The 21,155-nt window shown below is 40.5% G+C and overlaps 1 protein-coding gene and 1 long non-coding RNA gene across 6 annotated transcripts in view; one reads left to right on the top strand and one right to left on the bottom strand.

Annotated features, from left to right (window-relative positions):
- The first annotated feature begins 1,224 nt into the window (after positions 1-1,224).
- The window catches only part of LOC146967330 (uncharacterized), an 86,994-nt gene continuing 67,063 nt past the window's right edge, over positions 1,225-21,155 (top strand). Inside the window, exons 1-2 of the long non-coding RNA XR_015034417.1 lie at positions 1,225-1,292; positions 7,287-7,453. This is a non-coding gene — a long non-coding RNA (uncharacterized LOC146967330). The remainder of the gene's footprint in view (positions 1,293-7,286; positions 7,454-21,155) is intronic.
- The window catches only part of pax2b (paired box 2b), a 30,061-nt gene continuing 12,204 nt past the window's right edge, over positions 3,299-21,155 (bottom strand). Inside the window, exons 6-10 of one of the 5 annotated variants that reach the window (XM_085761915.1) lie at positions 17,864-18,039; positions 15,177-15,291; positions 7,379-7,480; positions 5,202-5,288; positions 3,299-4,112 (exon numbers count right to left, since the gene is read on the bottom strand). In XM_085761915.1, coding sequence (XP_085618041.1) covers positions 4,036-4,112; positions 5,202-5,288; positions 7,379-7,480; positions 15,177-15,291; positions 17,864-18,039 — 557 coding nt within the window. In that variant the 3' untranslated portion in view covers positions 3,299-4,035. Of the gene's footprint in view, positions 4,113-5,201; positions 5,289-7,378; positions 7,481-13,399; positions 13,756-15,176; positions 15,292-17,863; positions 18,040-21,155 lie in introns of those variants that run through there. The other 4 variants (XM_085761914.1, XM_085761916.1, XM_085761917.1 and 1 more) reach the window with 4 other exon arrangements.

Genomic DNA, 21,155 nt, shown 5'->3' on the forward strand with positions numbered 1-21,155 from the left:
AATTGAATTACAAAGCAAAAAGGGGGTCTCTCCTCGTGGGCCCAGAGGCACCAGCGTGCACCAAAAACAGCTCAGCTCAGTATGTTTTACAGAGGCTTATTTTCTCTTTTGACGATGTTGAAATTCGAAGGAAAATATGGGATAGAAGGGTGAAATATTTTCCTGAATAAACTTTGTAATATACCCATATAAGACCCTCACTGCTATCACCACAGGACCAGAGACTCAAACTCTCATTTTTTTGCCTTTAAGACAACATTGAAAACAGTGTTTTGGGCCAACAATTGGATGTCTGCATTACTGTGTTACACAGTCCTATTCTGTTTGACACCATTTCAAATGTACACGCTGCTTTATCAAGCGCTCCCCGCAGCCCAAATCCTTTGCAAATCGCACAGCGCTAATCAGGACAGTGTCCACTTGTTGTAAATCAATAATGATATAACTAAGTCATACAAGGCGGCAGTGGCGGAGGGATTACGGAGCGAAGAAAGAGTGAAAATAAGCTCTAAGAGGGATTTCATGCATAAATCTCTCACTGCAACTTAGCACAAATTGAATTCAGGCACACTGCTAGAAAAATTAATTCAGCTTTACAAAGCGAGGAGAGGTTAAACACTTTATATGCTGCTCACTGATCCAAATCATGGAGAAAACATTCAGAGGCATTCTCACTGTAGCCCCCGTGTACCATGTGATCTTTATACCTGGAAAGTAAATACATTGTCATTTATCTCAGAGCGGTCTGATTAGGCTGTGGCATATTCATTGTGGCGTGTTGTTTATTTCAACAGGCTTGAATTAATAAAAGTTACTTGTCATCTCAAGCAGAATTTGTCGACATTAAATGGAAACTTAACTGGATCACAGTGTATTTTAACCCATTGCTGTATGTAGCATTTTATAAGCCATAAGTTACTGTAGCACTTTATATTGTTTACAATACACAATAACCATAATACAGATGTAAGCTAAAATAAGGGCAGTGTAAAGGTTTATTAATGTATTTACTGTATATAAGTTTTCAAAACATGTGTCTGTAACTGGTGTATAAAGAAGTAGTTGATGATTGACATGATGCTATAAGAAATCTGTAATTTCACATGAATATAGATCATCACGTATTATCTTTTTTTTTTCTATTTGTATTGTAACATTAATTATACTTATTTATTATATTTGTTTATATTCATTAATCTATTGATATATCTCATCTCTCTATGACAGCTGCGTCAACTCCGTACGCTGCTGAGGGCTGTGAGATTCAGATGAAGAGCCCCAGGAAAAATCTAGTAAGTGGACATTGAGCTTGGAAAACTACTTTTTACATTCACTGTTTATAAACAAGTTACAGATGCTTCACACTAGGACATATAGAATTTGACAAATACATGAAATAACATTTAACAGTTACTTACAACTACTTTTGTAGTGTATCATAGTGGCTGAGGAAGTATTCTTCTTTATTACGTGAGTAAAATAACTAATGCCACACTATTAGAATAAGGATGTTGGGGGTATATCTTGAGACAGAAAAGTTATTTATTATTCAATTATTGTTACAGATGTTTTGTGTGTGATAGTAGTAGCATTTTGATATTTAATTTCCTGAGTGTGAAACCCAAAACACCCAAATACACTTTGTTACTTTTCACCACTGATTTAAAAACCATGTGTTTACATTGACAACTGGGTGCTAGATTGAAGTATTACTACAGTAAAATGAAACTTACAATACTTTGTATAACAGAGCCGGGATATGAAACTGTGAAAACAAGAGATACGATTTAGTATTTGAGTCCAGATTACTGCCACAATAAAAGGTTGTTTTCATCAGTCCATTATTTTACAATGATATGAAATATATAAAATAGTGAAAAAGGCCTGTAACAACTTCCTTCAAGTCTTCAAGTTGTTTTTTATGTCTAATCAAACAGTCAAGAGTGATATATAAAATATAGGAGCTGCAAATCGTCACTTTTGAGAGGCTGAAACCCAGAATAAAAAAAACCAATCATTCAGAAATGTTGTCAGCCAGTATTACTGAGCTAAATGCTCCAGATGGACTTGACACAGACAGAAACACCATGCAGCGTCTTTTTGCGTAAAAGATTTCAGACACTTTTATTATTGTACAAGTGAGACCAGCGTAATGAAAGTGATAATACCCATGAACATGAAAGACATTTTTTCTTACTGTATTTACAGAGAAGTGTCTTCACATCACACACAAAAAAACCTACAAAATGAACAATTTGTAAATAACATAACAATTAAATAAACTCCACCTACCTTTAGGTTTACAGCTGAATATGCATATGATGACCATCTCTGCACTGCATAGAATTTATACATATACTTTCCTCATGAACAACGTGGGTTTTTCCTAACAATAATAATAATAATAATAATAATAATAATAATAATAATAATACTGCTCTCATGATGCATATAGGCGGCCTGTAAATAAACATTAACAAGAACTAAGTCTTTGGCAAATGCAAATACATTCACTTGACAGATGAAGAAACCATTGTTCCAGCTTGATTCAAAGAAATGACTTGGCCTGAAACATGTGAAGGAGCTGAAGTTAAGAGGGAACATGTTTAAGGCATTGTAGCTGAAATCGTCGCCCTGCTTTTTGACATTATTGGAGTCGTCAGGGTGAATCTGGACACCTCTGGCATCAAACTAGACAAATGATGACACTGGTTTAACTTGGGATGGCTGTTATATCCTTTTCTGTGGTTGAATGCCAAAGACTTAATCAACTTAACCTTGAAAGAAAAAAAAAAAAAAGGAAGCTGTGTGAACAGAGCATAGTGCATGTCAAGGCAGTGACATAATGGATTTTGGAGAGAGAGAAAAAAAAGTGTGAAACTGTAAGTGCCTTTTACAGACTGAGACTTATTAGACTTACAGTCATCTTCATGAAATAAAGCAAATATGCATCATCATTTTTCTGCATAATAACGCTCCAGTGTTGCAAACCTCCAAAATAGTGCAAAATTAACCAAATAATAACAATAATACAACAAAACAAAACAAAAAAAAACACACAGAAAGGTTTTGCCTGATGACCTCTTGTATCCTGACAAATAAGAAATAGTAAAACACTAGCCAAGCAGTCTGCAGTTTAGTCATTACGAATTATAAAAATGAAATTAAAAAATTATTTTAAGAATATATTTACTAGTTTCTTGAAATCTTGCAAATAGTGGGCCATGGTGATATATTGTCATGGCTCCCTCTATTTTCCAACTGATGTTTCTTTATTTATTTCATTTTCATTTTTACATCTTGATTGTGTATCACAGAGAACATGTCCTAATCTTCTCATGGCATCAAAAGTGATCGCTTTTTTTTTCTTTTTTTTTCCTTTTTTTTTTCTCACTCATGCTGGATGTTTGGTCGGTGACTGTTCAGATGGATAAAAACAACGTTAGCCTGCCACAGTCGTGCATGTGCTGCCGCTAATCTCCTCTGATCTCACTGTGCTGCCATTTGAATCAAGTGGGAGTCGAAGGGAAAGAAAAGGCTGCTGCTACATTTTATGCTCCGGACAGCATCCCTGCTGGGAGCCGTCAAGAAAAGGAATGTACAGTATTGATCCATGATGGGATGAAACTGACACTGCTACGAGGGGAAAATAAATTCTGGATATTTTTGTCGTCAGTCTTTTTTAATTTCTTTAAATCGCTGCGATTTGCCTCAATTTTTCATCGTTTGTGTACTGTAGTGTCTTTAGGTGATGTTGTCTCTGGTGATGTCTTGTAGTTTGTTTGTTTTTTCGTTTTTTTTCTTCTTTTTTTTGGCTTTAAGTGTCCAAAAAAGCTGCAAGGAGAGAGGAGAGAAGTCGTCTTGAATCCCAAAAAAAACAAAAAAAAAAAACAAAACCTGTTAAGTTTCTCATTGTGTGAGCCGGGGAACATTTTATGCGCAGTTGCTCAGTGTCCAGTGGACCATGCTGCTCACACGGGGGCAATATGGAGGCTGAGGCCATGGTCCTGCAGGTTGATTTGGTTTCCATGGTAACTAGTGACGGTCATAGGCAGTGGCAGCAGTGGGAGGGGCGGAGCCTCTCGATGCGGCACTATAATAATAAGGGGAACCTGAAAGTTAACAGAAGAACGAACTGTTTGAAACAACAAATACGGTTTTATCTGCCATTTAGCAAAAATTTCATGATCATTGCTGTCTTGAGTTTCACAGTAGATTTCAGTTGTAGAGCTGCGCTTTGATGTAACATGTGATGTGAATAAGCTCTTAACACGTTTATGGATTACTGAGTGTTGCCCAAGCTCTGTCCGGGCAAACTTATCTGTTTTCAACGATGCCGGTGGCACAAATGCAAACTTGTCATGATTTCAGACAGAGACAAACTTTAAACTTTAACTCAAGCAACAGATCTTAATGTTTGTATGTCTGAGAGCCAAACAGTTGCCTAAAACAGCTGATTTTATGTTGTTCAAAAAGATTTTTGTAGTTACAACTTCAAGACAGGAAAAAAACAAAATTCTTGTTCTAAAAACTTTTTATGTTTCCAATTGCCTCATTTTAATCTCGTAAATGATGTCTTAAATTTGCATGAGAAGAATCGATGTACAGTAGGGAGACAGAGGCTGGAGCTACATAGCCTATGCTAGCAAAAAGTTGACACAAGTAGAAAACAACAACAAACAGCATTGCACCTAGAGAGCCAAATAGTCACTGGATAGTAGAGGGAAAACATTTAAAATAATTTTAATTGTTAAAATTTCCTCTGCAACTGCTTTGTTGCGCACATACTTTGTTTTTATGTGTATCTTTTTTCATGCTTTAAGGGTGAGGAGGACTAGCAACTAATTTGTTTGTGCAAACTTCCCAAATGCTGCGCTATATGATAGGCTTTTTATTATCCTTTAATCCCACAGCATTGTGTAGCTAGTTAATGAAGAGCTCCTTGCTGTGTTGAAGTAATGCTAATTGTAAATAGTAGCAGCGCAGGTAGAGCAAATACAGTTTAACCCATTTGTCGCTCCACACAGGAAGACAGTGCTCTAACTAAAGCTGCACATGCACCACATTGTAGAGGAATCCAAAGCATCCTTGACACCCTGAGCCTCGTTATGTCTTTTACGGCTACCGCTGGATTCAGGGGAGGGGTTTAGCAAACAGTCAATTCAATTTTCTCATCCAGTCTTTTTTTACTCTTTACTCACTTAGTAATGCTGGGTTGCTGAATCGCCAGGCTTCATTGTAGGTTGTGTACTGTGGATGACTGTAGGGGTTCCCCGAAAACTCACTCCCTGCAAAACAAAACAACAAATCAATTAGCATTTCAATGCGTCAAACCATTACCCCTTCACATGCAGCCATTTCTCGTCATTCAAAACAGGATGCAATTTGAGGGGGGGAAATGATAGTCATCGGTGTGCGACCAGTCAAGCAAGTAATTTATTTCTTTTTCATTTCACTTAAGTTATGCAACACTGAACAATACAGGATGTGACACTGAAGGCGGCTTTCCCCGTCCCATTTATGGATATCTACCCATTCTTCTTCCTCCAGTATATTCCAAACTGGCCTAATAAATACACACTGGTAATAAACAGTTTCATGCATACATTTTTGATATGCTGCAATAAATCCTGGAGCTTGTTCTTGGAGGAATTTTAACATCTCCAATCTGAAACCCCTCCGGTCTGAGCTCTGGCATTTCTTTGCGACAGAATTTCATTGCAGGGGAAGTAACTTGGAGCATGTCAGTGAGCACTGCTGTTGGTTCAACACGTTTCTTTCTTTTACGAGACAATAAAGGCTAGATTTTATATGAAGCTGGTGAGAAATGGCTTTGCTTTAACAGTGTTTTGCGCCTGTCACTAAATCTTAGAGGTTGTGTATAGGATGAATGGGTTGTAACACAAAACCACAAGCCATGGGATTAAGGCCCTCATCTTTTGCTTTGTGCTACATGGAAAGTAAAAGTATGTTTGACTTGACGCTTTCCCACCCACATGATTTAACAGTTTTATTAGCCAAAATCTAAAAGTAGAGTATGAATTTGTGCTGCGCTGCCACCACACTGCCTTTTGTTTTGACTGGTAGCTGTTAAATTGATAAAATATAAAAGCCTCCATATTCTCAAAATAGTTTTTCAGAACAAAAGGATAGAGAAAAACTATAATTTAATTATAGAAGATGAACATTTCTATGTTGGATGCGTCAAAGTACACATCATCACACATGTAGAACAAGTTACTGTATTATTTGTCATTTTGAAAGGTCACTTCATCTCAATAACGAACAACATGCGATGAATTGTTCGTCATTCAGTTCAGACTTAAATAATTTGAGGCAGGGGCAGAAAGTAAAGAGGCAGAAAAACAACAAAAAATATGTTTCTTTACAATTTGGATGAACTAATCCTTTAAAATTCTGTAGAAAAGCATTTAGTCGTTCCATACCAGTGACCTATTTTTCAGGTTTCAGTTTTTCAGTTTTTTTTCTGTTGTTGTCTCCCCCTCCTCCCCCCACTAACTAAGAGACAAAAACAAATGTGACAGTAAATATGACCTTCCTGGCTGAGGAGATAACGAAACGTGTCATGGCAGCCCTTTATACGGGAGAACAGGGGAACAGCCTGAGCCTGTGATGGGCTGGTGTGATTGGTAAATGATATGCTAACACAGCACACACTCCACTGGTTTCCTCATCCACGTGGTTTAATCACATCAAAGCAAAATGCCGGCTGCGTTTCAGAGAAAGTGTGTGTGTCTCTGTGTGTCTATGTGTCTTTGTGCATGTGTGTGGTGATGCAGGATTGAAGAAGCCTACAAGCACCAGCACCAAAACCTCATCCCTGCCCCTGTTCCTGGCAGAGAAACACGAGGCCGACCTCCTCAGAGAGACGAGCGATTTGAATATTTAGCGGGCTCCCATGCCTCTCTCTGCCTTTTGACCCTTAACTGTTTGCTGTGAACCTGAACTGCGGGTTAAGTAGAGGAGGGGAAAGGGATATGCTCTGGAGCGCAGAGAGGCTGGGGAGGGCTGGTTGGTGCTGTTTATCGACGGGGCCGGTTGAGAACGGGCCACGCGGGGAGATAATGAGCCAATAAGGCCGAGAGGAAGGAAGAGAGAGTCACCGTCCTCTCCCCTCGTCTCTGATCACTTATTCAGCCTGTCTGATCCAATCATACACACGGAGCTAATATATATGAGAGAATGTGTGCCTCCAACTTTGCAGGTCAATATTTATCGCCTCATTGTGTAATCTGGTGCTAAAGTCTCCTCCCTGTGCTTCTTAGCGTCTCCACCTGTTTCGTTTGGAGGCCGACGCCACCTGTTAAAGTCGAACATATGACGACCAAATGAACCAGCAGCAGCAGCAGCGACTCACCAGGAACCATTCCAGCGAGCGTGGAGGTTGGGTAGCTGCCCTGGCCTGTGGGGGGAACGTGTGGGGGATACCCAGGTAAGGTTGTGTTGGCCATATCCCGACCTGCAGAGACAACACAAACAAGAAAAACACACAGAGTTTACATTTCCAACTAAGTTAAACAAACCTCGGAAACAGTTAAGTGACAGTTTTACTTAGAGAAAAACACCGAAGCTGCTCTCCAGAAGTGACTAATGTGACCTCAGTAAAAGATCCATGTTTATTTATTGTTTTATTTGGGCTTTTCTCTCTATTTCAGAATTAGAAACTAATTTAGAATAAAACTATAAGAATAGAATATGTAGGAAATAGGAAACACCTCCTTCCTTTACTTATTTAAGCCCTGAATTTTTAAGTTTTAATAAAAGTAGTGGTCATATAATGTAAAAAATACAAAAACATTTTCATGTTGTACTCTGTTGGTATTCATAGCTATAAAAATGTATTTTATGTTTATATATAATATCTGAATTTACATTTTACACATAAAATGATATATGAATTGTTGAAATTGTTTACTTATATGAATATATAAGTAGAACGTTTTCATGTAAATGGGATAATACAGTAGAAGTATAAATGCAGTACTCAGTTACACCTGTTACATCTGTTTTAATGTTCAGTTCCAAAAAAAACTGAAGCAGCTTCTTCTGTAAACAAACATCTCCATCACACCGCATTTCACAAAAAGACAAAAACCGGCTGTTCACCGTCGACATCATGACTCATCATCACCACCACCGCAAGTCAGTCAGCACAACAACTCCATTTACACTGTGATGAAGAAACACTCGATCTTTCCCGGGCTGAACGCGGTGTCATTTAAACCTGTTACTTAACACCAGAGCGCTCCAGCTCCACTCTGCCTCTGTAACAGGTGAAACAAACAGCTGGTGTTTTGCGCGACGTGGAACTGTAGTAGACTGTTCAAACTTTAAAGCCTTTCGCTGAATCCCATCATCAGGCTTTGCCGTCTTTGCAAAAGTGCGAGCATGCAGGCAGGCAGGCCCCCTTTTGCCGAGCGTCGCCCATCTGCAGATATTCAGCTCTGTAATTGAGAGTGACAGTCGGGTTGTCCTCGCTGACCAGGGGGACGTTTGGACTACGGCACGTAACCCCAATCTGCAGCAGGGGCCGGGGGAGAGGCCCCATAGTTATATTGTCAGATGTGAGGGCCACTGGGACTCAAAAGGGGAAAATCACCTCCCACCGGAGCTTTAATGAGGAACCCGTCGACAAAATGCGTCTTAACGCTGAAGGACAACAGTTGACAACACACAGACAACAAATAAAGTTCGGTGAAACGCAGATACGCCTACAAAGTTCAAGGGAATTCATCATGGTGACAAAAGATTATTGAGAATTTATTTTATTCCTCATGAAAAACTGTCACTTAACAAACTTGCATCCTGGGGGAGAAGTGGAGCTTGATATCATATTTGCATCTTTTAACATTGGAATAGACAGAAATATGTTTTTTTTTTTAAATTTGTTACAAGATTATGATGAATGAGGTTGCATTATTGCATTTCAATTAGATGTTGTGTATACTTTTTTAAATATATGCAACATTTGTTTGTTTTTATTGTTGCAAGAATGTTTTCATGCTGCTCAATTTGCCAGGTCGCTCTTGAAGAACAGATTTTAATTTCAAAACTTATACCTGGTTAAAAGGAAGCAGTCTTACAAGGAGGGAAATAGATTTTTAAAAATGAAGTTGTAGCACTTATGCACCCTTTAGAGAAATGTGTATCTGTCCAAATATCAGATACGGGACATCAAGACCGCCAGATTTACATATTAAACAAACTATAGCAACAGTTTCTTATGTTTATAATATAGTAAAACAATTTGAATGGGCCCTCTGGGTACTGAAGTAGCAGGTGCTAGAGGATGGCAGCCATGCTGACAGTAGTGGGGGCCACAGGAGGTGAAATGGCAGGTAAACCCAGTGAAGAGGCAGAGTGGCAGGCCTGGAGGTCCACAGGACTCAGGCAGGAGGAGGAGGAGGAAGAGGAGGAGGAGGAGGTGGGGAAGTGAAAGGAGCTACAGAAGCTTCCAATGGCTCTTTCTTAATGTGGTGTAATGATGGATGGAGAAACGCACACAGAGGCAATATGAAAGAGACGGGAGCTCCCTGCCTGTCTATATACTCTGTGCTGCGTTATCTCTATAAGCAGACATAAAGGTTTTTATAGATAAGAGAGGGAATCCCATCAATAAGAGAGGGTTATTGATTCAATTTTTATTCAAAGCTTTATTGAATAACCTACTAATAGAATATGAGGCATGACTGTAGTTTTGACTATTGTACAATTTAAAGTTTTAAACAAAGAAAATCTGCATAATAACTGAGCTCTGATTATAAAAATCCATTTATTTTGTAGTGTTTTTGCACTTTTACTTTAATTTTAATGCAGAGCTTGTAATACGGCATTTTCCACTGTGGAGCTGCATGGTTTTACTGGTGTAATCCATTAAACCATTACCTATTTTTTTTTTCTCCTGCATTAGAAAAAGCCCTCAGTAACATCACCACTTTGCTGTTGTAAAATAGTTGTTTTCGCCTGTGTATGGAGCACCAAGTTTGTCAGTCAACCCGATTTATTAAAAAAATGTGTCACAAAATAAACCGATGAGGCTGAAACATGACAGAAAATGCATGTGGGAAATCCATTCTCCCTGACGACACATGCCAAAAACAAGAACATGTCCATTTGTGATGTTAAATTAAACGATAAAAGCAGCGATTCAGTCCTAATAACGCCGAACAACTGTTCTCTATTATTTGCAAATCTCAGCACCGGTGGCTGTATTGTTTGAGGAGCCGGTGAGATGTGTCTTTTTGGTTAAAGCGCTTGAGACTCGAGGGCTGTGGCATTAAAGAGCTTTACAGAGAAGAGTGAGGTCATGTCGGACCTTTCATTTATAATAAGAATTAGTTAGCCACAAGCCAGTGCACATAAGTCAAAGGGAGCCGTGGGAGTACTGTAGGTGGGGGGTCCAGCAGGGGTGAGGCCATTGTGCATGTGTGTGTGTGTGTGTGTGTGTATGTGAGAGAGACAGAGAGAGAGAGAGGGGGAGTGTGTGTGTGTCTGTCTGTGTGTGTGTAGACATTGGTAACTATTGTCTAACTGTCTCACCAAACACTGACCCAATCTTTTCTTCATTATTATTGCAGCAGCTACAGCCGTCGTACATGACTTATAAAAGTAAATACTCTTATCTCTTCATTAACTCGCTTCAGAGAGATGAAATACATCATGAGCAAAGGATTCAACGGATTCCTGTCTTTAGCACACAGCATCACAGCATCACAGCATCACACATCACTTACTAAACATAACAGCAGACTCTCATTCACCAAAACAAAATCCAGTAAGATTTGCGCAAATTTTTTAATGATACAGTTGCAGAAGCTTAATAAATATGGGCTGGTCACTTCTAGCTGATACCTGATCAATATTATCCCTGATACTGATCCAGTCAGTGCATCAGATCAACAAGGCATCAATACTTTCAACTTTACAGTACACTCAATGGAGATTTCAACCTTCGTTCTCACCTTTAAAAGCAACAATAAGGCACAGTGTATACGTGTGGTGTGTTTTACTTTTTGGAGTATGAGTCATGTGGGAAAAGTTAGTTCAGTTATTATTTTAACATGAAAATATATATATAAAAAAAAAGAATGTACTGGCAAATGGAGATACGTTAGAGATGTGTTATAATAGAGAAATAAATGTGAATGCCAGTTTTCCGTCACATTTTGGCTCTGGTGATGATAATAACGGCCTCTGTTTGGTCCTGTTTTTGTATATTCCAGGATACAGTTGGCAGCGGCTGCCAGCAGCTCTGTGACTGTTGCTTTATGTCCCCTTTAAAGCCCTCTTTCAGAGAAGCGCCGGTTCGGAGAACTCTCTGTACAGCAATGATAGCCTCATTAGCTGCTTCCTAGCCTTTGTTGTTTTTACAAACAGAGATGTGTGTCCAGATTCTCATTAAAAGATGGGCTTCTTTATATTGTCTGCTTCCTCTGACAGTCCCCTTAGATTGAACGCCAGCAAATCAAGTTATTTATTTTTTCCTCTGCCCTCTTTTTCTTTCCCTGCGAAAATCAATTCAAAGATTTTTTGGGGGGTTTTGCTGTTACAAAAGCCTGTTGATTTCTTCCTTCATTTGAGGAGTGGCTTGTAGCTGGGAGTGTAGCTGGGGATACAGTATTTCCTGCTTTTAGTGGACCAGAACTATCTGTTTTTCACAGACCTGATTGTCTGAGTCTTGTGTAGATATTAAGTGCTACAGGTCATTTTCTTTATTCGAACACATCATAGACTTTTAACTACTTCACCACAGAAAGAAAAGTTTTTTGTCACCATTACAGTATCCATCCTGATCCAACCATTCATTATCCTGAGTTTTATATCTCAACCCACAGCACGAGAAGAAACATTATGCTCAGCTTTTGCATTACCATCAACTCAGTTCCTTCAAACACAAACAGAAAAGCAGGGTGACCTTCTCTTTATCTGGCACAGGAACAAAGTCATTTGTGAATGACTCTTTTGCTTGCAAGAGTATTAAATTTAGCATGACAGGGACACCTTCATGTTTGCTACAACAACAACCAAAAATCTTTGACCTCCATTTTCCAGGCTATATGCAGAATGGGGCAATTTATCACAAGCCAAAAAATCTCAGCACCCTAATTAATTACAACTAAGTAAAGAATGTTTGGAGAGCCAAATTGCTTTAATTCCCCAAACACCGGCTGAAAGTCATTCATTATCAAATGTGTGCTCAAAGGTTAGTTTGCTTTTGTGAAGACGAAATAAGCATTAATTTCGGCGCCTGAGCCTGCGTTCCCCCCCTCTGGGAGGACAGGCGAGCGGTTTGTCATGAGGCCACACGTCACTGACGGCGTGTTCGCTGTCTGATCGTTGCTCGCTGCTCACTGGACAACGGCAGGTCTTGATACTTTCTGTGTAGTTCACCCGGAGAGCACTCAGTCACCTTAATTGAATTTTAAGCGTGGATAGTTGTGTTTTGCCACCAATGAAGGTTTGTTTAGAGGGAATAACAGGAGGGGGGGGGTGAAGGAGTGTACGGAAGCAGATGCTCGAGGAGGAGAGGTGTCATTGACACACAGGCTTTGAGCCATCCGAGGCCTCCATTAACAGGCCCAGCAGGGAATATGTTTAAAGAGTCTTCAGTATGCAGTCATTGAGTGGAGAAGTGTAAAACTCCCACTGAAAGCTCAGGGGAATCCAGTCAGTGCTTGAAGGGGCTTCTCAAGTCTCAAGTACCATCAAGAAAACAGGTGGGCTCTGACTAATTTCAGGAAAATACAGAGACTCTCTATATAGAAATAGTGGACAATTGGCCGTATCAAGGCCATCTCTCCATTTATTTCTCAAAATACACAAAAAAGTTCTGAGCTCCTCCTTCTGCTATTCATAAATTCACCCACGACCCACACTATTTGAATTTTAAGCAGTTCGAATGAACAAGAATAAGAAGCACTTGAGATGAAATCCATCTCTCGAAGGGAATTCATCAAAGAAATTACTTCCCATATCAACAATAGAAATTACCTCACAATATGCAATTGTCCTATCCACATATTCATGGAACCCTTTGGTGTTTTTATGGGGTAAGAGGGACTATTTAGCAGGTAATACAGCATTAATGTGGGGAGAGGGAGAGAGAGAAAAAAAACTGTTTTAATGGAAGTGGCTTCTTGCCTCTGAATTTCGATGATGTGCACAATGCCCTTAAATCCCTTTCTTATTTGAGCCTGCTTTGCAGGTACTTTTGAGCCTTAATAGGATAAGCAGAGGACACAATAGATTTCTATCTCTCAAGCCTTTCAGTTCACTGAGAATCCCGATCTCTGGCAAAGAGCACTTCATGAATCATTCATTTTTAATAGATTATGCAAATTCCGGGACATAAAATCAACAAGATCAATAACTGCAGGCGTTTTAATTGGTGTTCGAAAACATTTTAAGGATGAACATAATCTCCAGTTCTTTCCTCCGTAAAGACACAATTAATTTGAAATTGGATCTCAGCCTAAATACTGCAGATAATTTAGTACTTTTTGCCTGGGCTTAAAATTCCTCTGGTAGGCTTATCGCTGGCAAGTAAACTGTAATACTCAGCCATTAGAGAGACCACACACCTGAATATTACCTATTATCCACACAGGCAGGCACTGAGGGAAAACCAAGCAGAGGAGCCACTAACCAAATACTAATTACCAAGTGGAAGTCAGAGCGATGTTTGTTCCATTACTTTGACCTCTGAATGCTTTATTTCTCTGGCTCCAGTGAGATCTACCAGCAGAAAAAAGGGCATGGAATCAACGTATTTGCTGATACAAAAGCAACTAATGTGCTTCTCATGTGCAAACACACACACACACACACACACACACATACACGCACACACACACACACACACATGGATATGCATACAATCCCATCTTTCTTCCTCTACATGTCTCTTTGCACCTGTAACGCAGTAAGTAAGGAGACCCCGTCTGCAGAGACCATCTAAAATATCCCAGGTGCAAACAAAGCTGCCTGCAGAACCAGGCCTGCTCTCTGCACAGGCCATCAGTGCACAAAGGACAAACACACACCTTTCTTCTCAGGAGGCCTGCCTTACAGGGGAAAACTACCTCCCACATATTAATGAGAAAAGGGGCTCTTTATTTTCTCGTAAGTCTGCTCGGCTATCATTTGAGAAGGGGGGCTGCTGCAATTTTCAATCACCCTGTCCTCCCCCATGCAGAACCCCATTGCCTTTGATGGCTGCTGCATAATTATATGAATTTTAATAAAAGCTCTGTATATTAATCTCAGGCCAGCGACAGTCATCGTAAACTTTCAGTAAACTTAACCTTCTTCTTGGTAATAACACGGCAACAACGAAACAATATTTCAATTAGCCAGGCAGTCATTAACTGTGACAAGGAGAGGAGACGGAGAGGGGGGAGGGGGGGAGGGAGGGAGGGAGGTGGTGGTGGGGTAAAGAGGGAGAGAGAGAGAGAGGGGGAGAAAGATAGGAGGGTGAAATAAATGATCATGGTGTTAGAGTTAGGCGGCAGAAATGCCAGAGCGTATTTACCGAGGCACATTACTCGTGCTTTGAGACACAACTGTCTCCCGGCGAACAAATCACAGGAGCAACACAGCAGCAGCAGCAGCAGCAGCAGCAGCAGCCAACAAGCAGCCAGTCCTGCATGGTGGCCCTTTTTTTTTTTCTTTCTTTCTTTCTTTCTTTTTTTTTATCTTGCGAGACCTTGCTCTGATACACAGTCATAGTTCTGATGTGCTGACACCCAAAGGTCCTTGTCCAGCGGTGACTGAACACCCCACCCTCCCCTTCCTCCATTTACACCCAGTCTTTCTCAACGTCGTGCTTGCTCAGCAAAAAAAAAAAAAAAAAAAAACCCAACCCAAAACAGACGGACGACAGCTGCTAAGCTTTTTATCGCATCATCGTACCACCTTTTCAGCTCAGAGTGAAATGATATTAAAAAAGTCCTCACACTTAACTTTTTGGTTTGCTTTTATTTTCACACATTTCTTTCTTTTCTTTTTTATTCTTAAAGTCAATTGCACAAGTACGTTTTAGCATTGGTTTTCTTTTTCTTTTCTTTTTTTCTTTTTACAGTATTCTTCCAAAAACCCCTCAGCTGAAGCTGTGGCTCGGCAGCATAAAGGCGTTACTGTATGGCACTTGATCTTACCTACAGGGTAGCTTTGCGACACGCTGGGGCCCAGGTCTGGGTTGGCGCTAGAGGATAAACTGGGCTTGACTTCGTCCAGGCTGGAATTCAGGGCAGGGAGCGAGTACTCATTAGCCTGGGAAAAGGACAGTTGAATCATTACACAACCAAACAATACCTAGATGGAAATCCTCCCTTCTCCTCCTCCATTAAGCGCTCCACACAGGCCTGTGCGAGTATAAATTTGTATGAGAGCGAGCATTGTGTGTGTGTGTGTGTGTGTGTGTGTGTGTGTTCAAGCTGCAGGGTGGCAGTTCAAGCATATCATGAATGTATTTTGGTATTGTCTGAGAGGAAGTGGGATTTTGAGATGAGTGAAAAGCCAAGGCGTCAGCTGGCCCTTTGTGCTTGACTGCAGTCCTACCCCTGATCAGCCAAGGGAGAAAGCAGTTCTGCTTTGTTACAGGCACACCATGTGGTCCTGTTTGAGAGACACCATTCACCTTCTCTTTCTTTACTCGTTTCTTTCTGCTTTTTTTTCTTCTTTTCTTTTAATTTGGAGTCTAAACCACCTTAAAATTTCATTACCTCTTATCTCCGAATCACTTGTACAACTTGTGTTTTTTTTTGTTGCTGTTTAACTGCTTGAAGTTTCGCCTCTTGTGAGCGTTAAGATGTTGACTGGTTCACCCAAAACACAGAAACTGCATCGAGCCGCGCAAATAATTTGCGGTTTGTGTGTCAAACTCCCATCTCAACCCCACTCTACCTGCGATTGTATAAAATGTGTACATTTGAGCTGCTTTAATAATCATGAAAACAACATGGACCATTTCAATTTAAAAAGTCAGTTGTTTGATACTTTATAAACAAACACAACTCAGTTTTAAATGAGCATAGTCATGATTTAAATACGCCTGAATCAGTGTAAACAAGACTGTGGATTTAAATGTTAGCTTCACTTGGTACCACAGTGGTGTCAAAGTTTGATGCACAGCCTCATTTACCAGCAGTGCAGCATCTCTTTTCCACAATATCCTCTGCGGTCTAGGGACTATTTCTTCAGTCGGAAGTAGGAACTAAATAATGTAATTTTGGGAAACTCATCTTTTAATTAAAAAAAAAAAAAACACACTTATGTGAAAAATAATCTCTTCCAAGTTTATCTTTCATCGTCATGTTTCCTTTTGTAAAATCCACTGAAAGACAAGACATCATGGCAGATGTTAGCAGGTTTTTTTTAATGAGATGAGACTTCCGGAGTCTGAGTGTTGACAATGTTTGTCCAAAGCCCAGTGTGAGGCTGAGTGGCTCAGTGGGCTGCGCTCCCACAGGGGGACGCCCGTGACCCCGCTCTTGTCTGCCACTATCACCGATAAACTCTAATTGTCTGCTACAACTGTTCACTGGCACAATGTCGGATGTTTTCCTCTATTCTCGGAGGCTTCAGACGCCAAACAGACGTTTTATCATGCAGATAAAGGGCAGGAGGGGTAAAACTGAAAAGATAGGTCTGAAAGGGATGACCAAATGGCTAGCAGAAGTGTGGGAGGGGTGAATCCATTGAGTTTTGCATCTCCAGAATGGGTTTTTAATGCCTTGCTACAGAACCCAGACACTGGCTAATAGGGCCACATTTTCCAGAGGAAAAAAAAAAGAAAACGTGAGGCACCAATGAAAGAGAAAGTGCTCTGATTAATACTGCATTAAATTAAAGCTGATTTTTCTGGACTGTTCCTGGTCTCCTTTCTTTTTTCTTCCTCACTTACCCCCCTCTACCCCCCTTTTTTTTTAGCCTAACCCTTTTCCCTCTGCCTTTTAATACTCTCCCTGACGTTCTTTGTGATTGCAAGTCATTTCCAATTCGTTTTGGTATTGATCTTCCAGTAGAAATCAGTTTTGTAATTAGCTGCAAATTAGGCCCTCTTCTGGAGGTGAGGCCTGTCCCACTGATTTATCACCTGCGTAATTCGCCCCGATTGGAGAGAAATTAAAATGAACTCAATTAGGCGACTGCTTTTGCTTTATGGGTCCAACTTGTAGTTTGGTGGGAGAAATTAATAGTCTCTTGTTGTTTAATGGTATAATGAAAGTAAATAAAGGTTATCCATTGTAATAAGCCCAGAGCTTTTAATAAGCAGTGGTTTCTGGCTGTCGTTTTGGTGTGGGGTGGGGGTGGCTGTTCCCCCAAATGCCTTCTAATTTTTGAAATGAGGATGGATGGCGACTGCGGTTTTAATATCACGGAGAGCGTTTGCATGCATCCACTTCCTGAATGCACGTCACAATAAAGGTAGCGTTCATTAAACATCAAGATATGACACAGGGGTTGGGAAATAAACAGCAAAAAAAAAGAGGCAAGAGGCAGCAGTTGAATAACACAGCAGAAATGAAGAAAAATCTAGGTATTGATTAATTTCATGTTGCCTTACTGTTATTCTCAATTATAGGGGATGCAAGGAATGTGTTTTTCATCACAAAATCAATAATGTGTGGGAGTTTTCCTTGTGATCCCTCTAGCATTATACATGCTGGGTTGTAATCCAGTGCTTGGCCATATCAGACGTTTGTTTAATTAGCTTTTGTTTCTGAATATGATTTGGGAATATTTGTGACAACAGTTTTTTTTTTTCTTTTATGTTGTTGTTCTCAGTTCAAAGTTAAATGCACATTTTTTTGTGTGTGTGAGTCGTGGTGCTACTACTGACCTGCTCAGGTTTGATATGCTCCGATGTAGGGAAGACGTCAGGGTACGAGGGGCGTTCAAAGACCCGGTCCAGCGCTTCCAGCTGCTGCTGAGTGAAGGCATCTGCCCTCAGGTGTTTCCGTAAACTCTCCACACTACCCTGAGAATCACTGTTTGGGCCAGAACCATCTGAACCATCTACAAGAAGAAAGAGCAACAATCGAGACACTGACCCCGGGAAGCTGGCCTTTACTTCAAGCTATGCACTTTATATTCTCCTCATGTATTTTTTTTTTCCTGCACCACCTCTGTGGGGGATCTGAGGAGGACAGAAAAGGATGGAGTGCAGCTTTTTCCTGCACCTTAATGGCCGTATAGTGAGCCACTGGCTACATCACACTGGCTTTTTCCCCTGAACCCCCCACCCCACAGTATTAACACCATCATGATCTGAAAGCCCCTCTGGTAATTGATGGATTACCGTCACTTGCAAATATATACATGTTGTGGCAAGCATGTATACTAATGAAAGCAGCAGCTAGCCCCATTATAGTCCCTTCTCTCTCTTTGCAGCCAGAGGATCTTTTTTTTCTTTCTTCTTCAGCTGGTGCTCGCTGAATTCAAGAGCAGTTTTTTTTTTTTTTTTTTTAAAGCACAATTTCCCTTTCACAATTCAAAACTACTTTCATTCTCTGCGAGTGTGCGGTTCCATTTGGAAACAGCGGTGGAGGACAAGAGGCTGAATAAAATCGTACAGTCTAGTTTAATCATCCTGCTCTCCAAACACAGGAATTTTCTCCTGACTCCTGACCTGATTACCCAACTGTTGGGGAGAAGGATGCCTTAGCTTTTCCCGTTGTCACTTGTGTGCAAGGCTTTAAAGCCTTTACAGACTATTCTACCATACCTCTCCCTTTTTCCTCCCTCCCTTTTCCATCAACCCCCCCCCCCCTCTCCTTTTCCACCTCTCCTGGCTGCAGTGGCTGTGTCTGTAGGTCTCCTCCCCGGATCCCACAAAGCTTCAGCTCCCTTACAAATCTGTCATTCTAAATTTGCGGCAGATTATGTTCTCCCCTCAGTGGGAGAGTGGTGATATATGATATGCAAGGCCCCTATTGATTGCCTGATCTGGTGGCAAGAGGGAGCTGAAATGAACTTGAAATGAACATCATGCCTCAACTCATTGTGCGTATAATACTCTACTTAATCCCACATTTTTCTCTGCCATGGAATTCAATTGATCAATCATGTCTGTGTGATAGTACCATTTGGGAGGGTTATTGCCATTCTATTCTGCTGCTTGACCTTTTTTCACAGGCTGAGGCCACAGGATGAACCCGACTCTCGTGTGAAGACGGGGAGCTATTAAACCGTGTGTGTGTGTGTGTGTGTGTGTGTTTGAACACTTGCAGGTGTGTGTGTGTGTGTGTGTGTGTGTAATGTCAGATTGTGCTGATGGTTCGTAAAATAAGTCATGAGTTTGCGAACAATATCGTGTTAACTATTTTATTGTCACTGACTGCACAAGTGCATCCGGACTTATTTACAAGCAGTTCACGATCCAATAAGCTGGATCGTTATTGGTGCCAATACTGATCTTATTAAGTGGATCAAGGTATTGGTCGTCGTGAGTTTCTTTGTCTTATGTCGTTATAAGAATCAAAGGTTTCGGTTTTCGTTTATATTCATTGAGTTGTGGCGTGCTGCTGAATCCATTTCTACTGGCCCAGCCGTCTTTGTCCTCATGTTACCTGACTGAGTTTCACATGGCGATGTTTATGTTTGGATTTTGTGAAAACAAGATCACCAGTCATGAATCAGCACTTTTTGAGAGAGGAGTAGGATTGCCACGCATACCAGTTATTTACCCCCTATTAGTGTCACCTGTTGTGTCATTTACCATTAAATGCTGGATTTTACAGTTTCTTAAAATCCAGGGGAAAATATTTTTCACATTCACGGTATGTCTTTAAAAACACTTAACTGGATTACATCAAAAACTCTTTGCCGTCGTTTAAAACAGCCTGTTTACATTGTTTCCAGATAGGTAATATAGCGGAGATGCATAGTTTTCATAAGACAGTTTCATGTTTTTTGAACCTGCTCATCACAACCTTTCCATTTATTACAGCTTAGCTGGACCTTTACAAACATATTCTAGCTATGATCACTAGATTGTAAAAAAGGTTTTGAACAAAGCCTGACCACAGACTTAAATTTGCTTGTTTGATTTCTTGTCAATCATTAGAAGAGATTTAGCCTAGCATCAAGACTGGAAACAGGAGAAACTGCTAGCCTCCTAGCACATCCTTAATGTACAAATGGATACCTCTAATGTTGTTTATTTTTGAGTGAAACTTGAGTTTAGAAGCAGAGTTGGGTTTTACAGTGAGTTGTGTTCCCATGTCTCCAGCCTTGATGTTAATAGCTAGCTCTTCTCGATGTACCGTCATATTCAAAAGACAGACTCATCTAGGTCACTGCATGAAAATGCGTCATTGTATTTCCCCAAATTTCTGCCACTCAGCTAATTATTCTGACGTGTTGCTCGTCTCTTCATTCAGGTGAATCTTCAGCAGGTTTTCTAGCCCTCACCTATTATAGCTGCTGCTTGTCACTTTATCAAACTCAATTGTTCTCTTTGCTACCAAAGCAAATAGAGTCATTAATTACTTTCCATCAGCCGGCCCGAGCCACAGCACCTGATCAATACCCCCCCCCACCATATTTGTCATTCACCACTGTGGAATACACTTCCCACACACAAGACAACCCATCCTGGGTCAACCTGCACACTCTTCCTCCCACTCAGGCCGAGGACAGCCCCATCTGCCCTCCCCGACACTGATTCCCGTCTGACAGATCCACAACAACTGTGTTTTTGTGATGAGGATGATCCTATAGAGAGGTTTAGAATATAAATGCAGCCGCGTAATTGTGTTTCGTAAAGGTGCATCAATTGATTTTCTGCTCCTATTTTATCCTTTTTTATTTGATCTTCTTAAGAAAACGTGTGGTCCTCTTGTGGTTGTAGAAATTGTAGAAGTCCTGTCAATCAGAAGCGATGGAAGCGGTTGTGTGATGTTATAATAAGGTCACAAATTGTAAACAAAGTGTTGGACTGCCCTGACCTTCACCACTTTGATGATGAAGGTCCCCTCACCTTCTGGAGGTGCTGAACTTCGCTGTTTGAGGTAAAACTAGAAGAACTTCTACTACTTTTCTGATCAAAAGTGCACGTTTTCAGACTATCACATGGAGGGAACTCCTTGTGTTTCACCTGGTTCTTGACAAGAGATGTAGTTTTGTAGAGA

Source organism: Trachurus japonicus, chromosome 19 (assembly GCF_045865225.1).
Source record: "Trachurus japonicus isolate A0001 chromosome 19, Traja_1.0".
In the NCBI taxonomy this organism is placed as follows: Eukaryota; Metazoa; Chordata; class Actinopteri; order Carangiformes; family Carangidae; genus Trachurus; species Trachurus japonicus.